This window comes from Zingiber officinale, chromosome 6B (assembly GCF_018446385.1).
Source record: "Zingiber officinale cultivar Zhangliang chromosome 6B, Zo_v1.1, whole genome shotgun sequence".
In the NCBI taxonomy this organism is placed as follows: Eukaryota; Viridiplantae; Streptophyta; class Magnoliopsida; order Zingiberales; family Zingiberaceae; genus Zingiber; species Zingiber officinale.
This window is the reverse complement of record NC_055996.1, coordinates 88,700,156-88,710,548: the sequence shown is the minus strand read 5'-3', so window position 1 is coordinate 88,710,548 and position 10,393 is coordinate 88,700,156. Positions and strand designations below refer to the sequence as shown.

Genomic DNA, 10,393 nt, shown 5'->3' with positions numbered 1-10,393 from the left:
ACCCGAGTAAACCTAGAAGCACAGCCGGAGGTGAGCGAATCTGTTTCAAGGAAACTGCTACTCGCAGGCCTCGGTCAGCTTGCCAGGTCTGAATTTTCGCCCGACCTTACTGTCTGGTCTGTCCCACTACAGACCTGGTCTTCCTTTCTGCAGACCTGCTCGAACAGACATGGACATTCTGCTATGCAAACTTGGTCTTCCTTTCTGCAAACCTGGTCATTCTGCTCTGCAGACCTGGTCTTCCTTTCTACAGACTTGGTCATTCTGCTCTGCAGACCTGGTCTTCCATTCTGCAGACCTGCTGCTATGGTCTGCCACTCTGCAGATTTGTTCTGCTACTCTGGTCTGCTGCTGTGCAGACCTGCCCAGCCACTCTGGTCTTCCGCACTGCAGACTTGCCCTGCCGTTCTAGTCTGCTGCTCTGCAGACCTGTCCTACCGTTCTGGTCTATTGCTCTGCAATCCTGCCCTGCCGTTTTGGTCTGCTGCTCTGCAGACCTACCCTGCTCTTCTGCTCTACAGACTTGGCCTGTTGCTCTGGTCTGCCGCTCTGCAGACCTGCTCTACCGCTCTGCAGACCTGCCCTATCGCTCAGCTCTGTTGCGTTATGGAAACCATCACCTACTGGCAGCCTGAGATTATCTGCTCAGGTCATTTCGACTGTAAGTTGAATTTAAATTTTGTGTAAGTTTTAAATTCAACTAAGTTCCCTAAAATCTCCGGCAACAGATTGTTTGGTTTTTAACACCACTTGGGCAAATCCATCTCCCGTTATCCCTGGGAGAAGATTACTGAAAGCGAATATAGACTACTATTTTCATAATAGTCAATGCTCTATCCACCTATAATGTCATCCTAGGATGACCCTCAGAGATTGATCGCTCACCTGCTCCACTATTTATAGAGCTTTTCATATTCAAGGTCAACCACAAATTTTTTTTTGACTTAGTGCAAGTAGTATGCTTCTCTTTCCATTATTGTCATGCCAAATTCATCTTCTATTTATGAGAGTTCCTCTAGTTTATAACAAGATGGATATACATAGTATTTGTGCTTCAGCTTGAGGGAAGTAGGCAAATCTGCAGAGTGCTTCAGCAAGCCAAATTCATAATGAAGCACAAATAAAATTGTTAGGAAGATCCAAAACACATTCTACAACAAGATCCTCAAATCCACCAATAGCTAATTCATAAAAAAATCTAGCAAAATTTGTTTTTTTTAACTTCCATACTAGATATAACTATTGCTGTAAAGAAGAGTAGCTCATCTCCACCATGAATCCCATACCTTGCCTTCTGCCCTTTCATCATTCCATTCCACCAATAAGAGCATTTTATATCTTGATACATATGAGTACCTCTCATATGACCCACAAGTCATGATCAACTTGCTTCCACAAATAGGTCTTCCATAACTAGGTTTGCCTTGAAAATACATAGTCTGGAGCTATTAAGGGGGAATCATATTCGGGAAGTTGGCTAACTCCGCCTTGTAATCCATTATACTATGGTTACTCTACTTAAAGTTGAGGAACTCCTAACGACGAGTCATACAAAAAGGAGATAAAGAAGTTCAATCTCTCAAAAGCCACGAAATAATCACTAAGTGATCTTTTGTTCCTTGAATGTCATCTTCTGTATCTTTCACCAAGGGGTTCTCTGGTCTTGTAAGTGATAAGTAACAGACTCCATATTTTTTGGCATCAATGTGGGTCATATATCTGAATGTACATTCAAGCTTATCTAACCAAGTACGAGAGGTCCATAGGTCAGAAGCTCCCATGGAATAGAGAACATCAATCCTCGATTAATTATGCTAGTATCTGTATACGTGTCTTATCCAATACCTAATTGGTAATGGCGTAGATAGTATTATTGTTGGCATTTCCTGAGATTGTACTCCTTGATCTCCAGTAGGGTTTGATGGACTTGACCTCTGATATCCAACTCAGCATCAGTCGAATCTAGAGAAAAATCACTTCTCTGGCAACATGTTACAGTCCCATTGACTCAACAGGTCATTTTTGTGATCAACTCGGACCACGACTGTGAACAGTAGCTGACCTACCATGTGTCATGCCTATTACATACAACTAAATAAGTACTAACAGAAGTAAACGATAACAGTTATACAACTTACTTCCTATAGCTCAGAGATGTCCTATCGGTGTCTGTTTCAAAACTCAAAAGTCACATTGAGAAAACAAGCATGAAATTTGAAATATGAAAATAGGTCTCGAACTTGGCTTGATACCAAAAAATTGTCATGCCCCAAGGGTAAGGTTGTCTGACGAAAATTGGACAACACCTCCCTTGTAACAATGACAATCAAAACCTGAATACATGTCCCCAAGGCAATATAAGATAATATCTACCCACACGGCTAAAAACAAACACAACCACCCAAAATAAGAAACTAGACTACGTACCGGTATGACTTACCTCAACAAATACATAACAGACAAAAGGATACCACAAGACCAGAAATCAACATACAAGTTATACAATAGATGAATTAGTTTGGAAAGACAAAATACAAGTAAGAGTAATAGCAGCAACAAAACTCTCGATGCGACATGAGACTAGCAGCCAGGACCTCTGAGCAATACGACATGTAATCTACCTGCTAACCTGGAAACAAAGGGAAAGCAAGGGATAGTGAGAATAACATACTCCATAGGCACAAGAAGATAGTGCATGATAATAACATAAAGAGACAAAGGTATACAGTCTCAGGAAAATACTTACTACAAAAGTAAGTGTGCCATTATAATCGTCTGCTAACTAAAGCATAACCAATAATAATAATCTTCCACTAACCTGTTCAACCAGGTGTGACCAATAAATCAGGAGTACATACAGTACATCTCAAGCTTCACGAACAAATACATGACTGACATTTAGCAAGTATATAACAAACACTGACTACAGGAGAACGCTTTACCACGAATGGTCCCGTGGACAGTAAGGATAAACAAATAGTCTCTATCTGCATGCGAACTCGCTACCACGAATGGTCTCGTGGGAAGACAAGGTAAGTAAACAGTCACAATCTACGGGCGAACTCGCTACTACGAATAGTCTCGTGGGCAGACAGGGTATATACGTAGCTATCTAGCTACAGATCACACACAAACTCGCCACCACAAATGGTCTCGTGGGCAGTCGTATACATCATGATCGCTAACGACTCTCTCAACCATGAGTAGGAGACAATGGTCGACAGTATATACCAATGGTCACTAACGACTCTCTCAACCAAGAGTGGGAGACAATAGTCGATAGGATATAACAACGATTGCTGATGACTCTCTCAACCACGAGTGAGAAATAATGGTCGACAGACCAAGGGTTACTAACGACTCTATCAACCAAGAGTGAGAGACAATAGTCGATAAAATATAACAACGATTGCTGACGACTCTCTTAAGCCCGAATGAGGGACAAAGGTCGCCAGGGTATAACAATGTAATAATAGGTAGAAGGGTCTAACCTCACTCTTGTTTAGGCATGAGCCTAAATAATAGACATGTCAACTAGCTAGGATACTCAATATCCTATACTACGGTATAATCTTACAAATACACAGGCATGATTAAATATCAAGCCGGTGACTTATTCAATATTCTACAGCTATGCTATGGTATAGTATCTCTAGTATAATAGTATGAGCATAAATGATCATAGATAGCATGGATAACAATGAGACAACATGAATATCAAAATAGATAAATACACAAGATCAAGAAATAAAAGATCAAGTTCAAGAAGTAAGAACAAATAGAGTCAAGGTAAATATAACAACTATCTAAACATAGATCAGGCACTAAACTCAAAGTACTAAATGAACAAAGGAAGAAGTATCCGTCTTTATCTGTGCCACGTGATGAATGCCCTTCAATATGAGCTTCTATCTCGAATTAGAAACCCATCACAAATAATCACAAATAAAAAAACTAGATCTACCATAGATTGGATAACGCAAATCAAACCCTAATTAATCCAATCTAATTATCTCTCAATTATCCTCACAACTAATCCCTATATAAATTAGTCCAACTCAATCAGTAATGGGTTCAATTAGACCTTGCAGTGAGCATACCTTAATCAACCCAGATTCCAATAATTTATTAACCTTACAACCAATACTTGATAGTTAAACCTAATTAACCATCTGATTCCTATTAATCCCTCCTCGATCTTCTCTGTTACCTAAAACTATCACAATTTAATCAACCTTCTTTTTCATTCAAACTCGTCAACCTATTAATCGATGAATTAAGGATGCTATAAAACAATGATATCTTAATCTACTATTGTTCTTTTCTTCTCCGGCAGTAGTGACGTCTTTTGGTTGTAGCCAACTATTGGCGTTCCTCGACTTTGTGCTGCGGCTCTGCGGCATAGCAGCCACCCTCGTGGTCGCCGTCACCATGGGCACCACCAACGAGACGCTGCCTTTCTTCACCCAGTTGTTCCAGTTCCGCGCCAACTTTACCGACCTTCCCGCGCTATTGTCAGTCATGAATCGATCTTAATTATAACAATTAAGGAGGAAGATTATCAAGTTAATTAATTGTGATCTGGTTGCAGGTTCTTTGTGATAGCGAATGGAATCGCCGCAGGCTACCTCGTGCTCTCCATTCCCTTCTCGATCGCCGGCATCGTTCGCCCACAGGCCACTTGCCCAAGGCTTCTCCTCTTTATCTTCGATTTAGTAGGCCACGAACACCCCTTTTTCATCTTTAAAAGAAATATATAATTAATTAATCGTAAATGGCGGACGCAGGTAATGGTCGCTTTCACTTCGGCGGCGGCGTCATCGGCGGCGGCGATCGTTTACTTAGCACACAACGGAAGCTCGGAGGCCAACTGGGTGGCCATCTGCCTTCAGTTCGACGGCTAGCTTCTGCCAGCGCATCAGCGGGGCCGTCGTCGCCGCCTTCATCGCCGTCGTCTTCTTCATGGCGCTGCTCCTCATCTCCGGTCTCCTTCTGCGAAAGCGCTAATCGATTGCCTTCTATGGCCTTCCTGCTTGTCAATTACTTCGATCGCATAAGTGTGTGCAGCTCTGCTTGTCAATTACTTCACCTAATATTGTTGCTCTGTTTTATTTCTAGAATTGCGTGTGCGGATGGAAAGGGTCAATCAAGTGAAAGAAAATATTTTCCATGTGCGTTTGCATAATTAATTATTTTATTGATGGTAATTTAAGTTGATTATTGTGACAATTATATTATTCAACGCGGGCTAGCTAGTGCAGTCGGATTGCGATGGACGTGAAATCCGTCCAGCCCAGACAATGTTCATATAATAATTATTTCTGACAATATTATTTTATGGCTGCACTAGTATTTTAGATAATATTATTTTAGATAATATCGGAATAAGTACTGCACGAGCATCAAGTGAATGGAGAAATTCATTCTCGGTAGCTTCGGTTCCATCTACGCCAATCCCTTGGCGATGGTGAAGCCTCCGTCCAACAGCAGATTGACGCCGCTCACGTACCTTGACTCGTCGCCGGCGAGGTACGCCACCGCCTCGGCCACGTCCTCCGCTCCAAGCCTCACCCCTTTCAGGTTGGCCGACCTCTCAATCGTGGCCTCAAAGGTCTCCTTGTCTAAGTCAAGCCATGCCATCGCCAGCGGCGTCGCCACCCCGTGCGGCGACACGCAGTTGACCCGAATCCCGTGCTTGCCCAGCTCGGCGGCCGCGCTCTTCATCAGCCCCACCACCGCGTGCTTCGAGCACGTGTATGCGTGCGGCACCAATCCTGCAATAGTCGACGCGGTGCTCGCGGTGATTACGATGCTCCCCTGCCTCGCCGGCGTCATCACCCTCGCCGCGTGCTTGGTGGCCAGGAACACCCCCGTCACGTTCACCGACATCAACCGCTGGAAGTCATCCACCTCGCAGTCCGGGAACGACTTCTGCCTCGGTTCCGCGACGCCGGCGTTGCTGAACACGACGTCGATCTTCCCGTGCCGGGCGACGGCGACGTCGACGGCGCTTGCCACGTCGGACTCCTTGGTGACGTCGCAGTGGACGTAGGAGGCTGTGTCCGGGCCGAGTGAGTCGCACAGGACGCGGCCTTTGTGGTCTTGGATGTCCGCCACGACTACTCGAGCGCCGAGGCGGGCGAACAGCTTGGCGGTGCACTCGCCGAGGCCGCTCGCCCCGCCGGTGATCAAGGCCACCTTCCCTTCGAGACTATTTATGCAACAAAAGCAAGATTGAAGCAGGAATCTGAAGTCATGAACATGAAAATTGAAGAAAAATGAGGAATTAATCAAATGGTTTGACAAATAACCTTTTTGCTACAGAGGAGAGAAGGAAGGAGCTTGCCATAGTGTGTTCAACAGATGTTAATGTCCCAACGATCAGTGCATCTTGCTACTGCCATCGTGCCTTTTTATACAAACTCATGCTTGATAATTAACCTAATTAACTCGTGTTTCTCACTTCAAAATATCACGAAGAACAAATGACCGTGCTTCTCATTAATGCTTGGAGCACTAATCCAAATTAAAAGGAACACTACTGTAGTTCAATAATTCAATTTGTTAGACAGGTTAGTCTGGACAGCTATTTAATTTATTGATGACGAATATCTTCTTGAAAGTCTAGTGAAAAAGATTGAAAAAGGGCCCCCAGGCTGCTGTACTGTGGCAACAATGTTCAGTGCATCTTTGTGAAAGTCTGGACAGCTATTTTTTGGAAAGATAAACCTGGGACATTAACTCCTAGGATGAGATACTTGCACTTTTGAATTTATTTTAGAAATTTTTATGGACCGAGAACCGATCATATCTAAACTTAATTGAATTGAAGAGTTGACCATTTAGTTTATCAACAAAAAAGAAGGATAAAAAGATTGAAAAAAAAAGTAAAGAGGAGTAGTAAAATCAGCTAAACACAAGCAATTTAATCGCTAGAAAATTTAACTACTGGACTATATATATTTCCATTTCACAAGAAGCCAACTTGTTATCAAATTTTATATCAGACTGGACTTACTCAGCGTCCATTTCTTCGTTTAATTCATGCCAACCACATTTTTGATAAATAAAACATGCATGACCCACCCTCAATGGCCGGCCCATCCTTAACCCTCAATGGTCCCATCCTTGTAAGATAAGCTCGTTTGTACATGACTATATATAAAGTGCACAGTGTAGTAAGTTTAGTCGCGGTGTCGAGAGTTTAGTCGCTTATCCTCCTTTCTAATATTACCTTCGTTCCAAATATCTTTAACAATCCGTTTTAAAATTATACGAAGAGAAAAAAAATTTATTTGATCAATTTATAATCGACCATTAAATAACTTAAGGATGAGGTGAGTTTTTTCTTGAGAAAATATTGTCTGCTCCGATTGTCTTTAACGATGAACAGTTGGTTTCAGTGTGGTCGTAGTCGTTTTACGATTGTTGGAGCTGTCGAGGATTGCTGCTGCTGGAAAGGATGTAAACTGAAATCGTCAAGGCTAGTGTTTAACACTATCTTGGTAAAGCGATATTACTCCACTACAAGTGCTAATGGATAGCAGCAATTCGTTTCCAAGATACAACGACGTTGTCTTGGAGTAGCAGCACTACAAACTTTGAGACCGACGAACCTTCTCATAGGCTTTTTGGACTCTGAATGCAGTCACCATCTTCGATCCAATGGTTGTCACTCGTTTGCCCAATCAACAGTCTAGTCATCTCCCTGCACGTACCCGTGCCACGTCATGCCTGAGTAGTCAAGTGATATGTCACCACCGCCTGGAGTATAAATTTAAACTCCTCGTGATGATGCGAAGTACAAAGTGCGCCAACAAAGCATCCATTGCGTCCATGGACGCGTGCACGTGTGGCGAGCTCGCAGGTGCGAGCACCTGCTCGCCCATGGGAAGAGAGCACCTTGTGTTTTTTGTGTTAACTCCAATAACACATCAACATATATAAGGAGACAATCTCTCCTTGTTCTTTTAGACGTGGGACTATTCCCCATCTACTAATTTAGGCTTCACTTTAAACAATTAATTTCATATTCATCCGTAATCGGTTTTGAGCAAATCAATAGTCTAGATTTATCTACACGAAACGTAGATTTCGAATTTGAAGTCAACTCTGACTTTCATTGACTGATGGCACCTCGTTTTTCCATTCAAAAAACCATATTCCAACAATCCCCCACATGAATGGAAATTTATGTATGTATGCATGCTGATACCTTTTCAAGAGTTCAATCGATAAGTCAATGCAACGGGAGAGGTAGCTTGTGGCTTTGAACCTTCCGCAGTGGAATGTTTTTGACCATACTAGGCTGCGCAGTGAACGTGATGTCTTGAACTGCTCAGCTGTTTGTGTATACTAAGATAATAACACCCACACAGAGACTTATCTCACCTACTTTTTAGTTCTCATGGTTGATTTCATTTTTGGCCATGGACACCATCTTGGATTCATGAGTGTTTCATTGAAGCGACCTGTCTTCACACTCACATAGGTGACACTTCTATCAAAAGTATCCTACCATACTCTACCTTATAAAGGTCTAGAAGTCATTAAAAGCATAAGCTTAACCTCACTACATGTGATAGGAGAGCACAAGTTCATCCTAGGATTGGGATAGAGATAATATATCTCGTGTGCTGTAACACAACTTCTGTAACTTCGTTGTCCCATTAAACCAAGATCTTGGGATCTCCAGTCAACAAGGTTGGGTTACCGTTACAATCGTTTTAGTTGTGGATTTTTAATCTCATTCCTCTCGATGAGCAGTATACTTGATCTCGACTTAGCCCCTTCGTAAGAGGGTCTGTCAAATTATCTTTGGACTTGACATAGTTGATTGTAATCACTTCGTTCGAGATCAACTGCCTAATGATATTATGTCTATGACGTATATGTTGTGATTTATCATTATACATACTACTTTGTGCTCTTCCAATTACTGTTTAACTATCACAGTGTATAAAATGCACAGTGTATACATACTACACTGTGCACTTTCTAGTTATGTACAAACGAGCTTATCTTATAAGCTCGTTCGTACATTACTATCAATTGCACGGTGTCGAAAGTTTAGTCACTTATCCTCCTTTCTAATAGTACGTTCATTCCAAAGTGATTTATAATCCATACTGTGAAAATAAATAAATTATTAGATTTATAAGAGCATCCATCCATATTATCATTAATGTGTGAGCATAGTCCCCAGGGCGTAGCACAGATGGGGAGTGCATGGTTCTGTGGCTGAAAGGTCCAGGGGTCGATCTCCGGGGTGTCACTGCCTGGGGTTAACGTCTCCGCTATGCACTTTCCACCTGTGTACCTGCATTTACCTCCCTCCATATCCGTGGGACCGGCTCTAGGGGGGTCGCTGATGTGGCAGTTCCACATTTTTATTAATGTGTGAGCATATTAATAGTAATATATTATTTTTTTTTAATTTGTAGGTATTAACACGTTCAAAGAATTGAACGCGTTAATACTACAGTAGTACTAAAATTATCCACATTGACATTAACACTTCAAGCATTAACGTCATTGTGAAATTTCTAATTAATCGTCAAGTAACTAAAGGATGAGATAAATATTTTCTTGAGAAAATGCATCTGTCAAAAATTAATTTTTGCACCATTGTAATACGATGAGAAGCATGAAGAAATGCTCTTTGAGTAGGGATAATAATTTCTTTCCAGCCTAATCTAATCGAATAAAGGAGGATATAGATAGACTATCAATATCTGATATCAGACCCTACTATCCGATGAAATAATAATAATTCAAAATTTATAAATTATTTTTATTGATATTAGGAGTATGTTATATATATATATATATATATATAGAGAGAGAGAGAGAGAGAGAGAGAAATGTTCTCCTGCGGTGCAATTCTTGCGGTTTGGTGCGGTAGAGATGATTTGGCATTCCACGTCAAAGCCAAAAAAAAAAAAAAACGCGGCATCATCTCTCTTCTCGTCTTCTTCGCCGATCTCGCCAAACCACCGACTGCCGACCTTCCACTGGACGCTCGGCCACCGTCGGCCGGATGGCGGCCGGAATCCGGCCGTTTCGTGGCCAAAATCTGCCGCAACGCTAGCAGACACAGCGCTGCCGATTCTGGCCGCAATCCGGCCGGAATCCAATCGCGATCCGGCCGGAATCCGGTCGCGACCGGACGCTGCGGACAAAGCCGTGCGGACCGCTGCAGACATGCTTCCTGATCGGTCACCAGTCCGATCAGGGAACCTCCTGATCGGTCACTGGACCGATCAGGGAACCTCCTGATCGGTCTGTAGACCGATCAGAAAAGAATCGGCAGCGCTGTGGCTTTGACGTGGAATGTCAAATCATCTCTACCGCACCAAACCGCAAGAATTGCACCGCAGGAGAACATTTCTCT

At 42.5% G+C, this 10,393-nt stretch overlaps 1 protein-coding gene and 1 pseudogene across 1 annotated transcript; one reads left to right on the top strand and one right to left on the bottom strand.

Moving 5' to 3' along the window:
- Positions 1-306: 306 nt before the first annotated feature.
- On the top strand, positions 307-5,170 carry LOC121991219 (annotated as a pseudogene).
- Positions 5,171-5,185: 15 nt separating this feature from the next.
- Positions 5,186-6,465, bottom strand: LOC121993023 (momilactone A synthase-like). The gene is made up of 2 exons (XM_042547689.1): positions 6,312-6,465; positions 5,186-6,211 (listed from the first exon to the last, which is right to left on the bottom strand). Exons 1-2 carry the CDS (start codon positions 6,347-6,349, stop codon positions 5,446-5,448), a joined length of 804 nt encoding a protein of 267 aa, XP_042403623.1. The 5' UTR covers positions 6,350-6,465; the 3' UTR covers positions 5,186-5,445.
- Between the last annotated feature and the right edge of the window lie 3,928 nt (positions 6,466-10,393).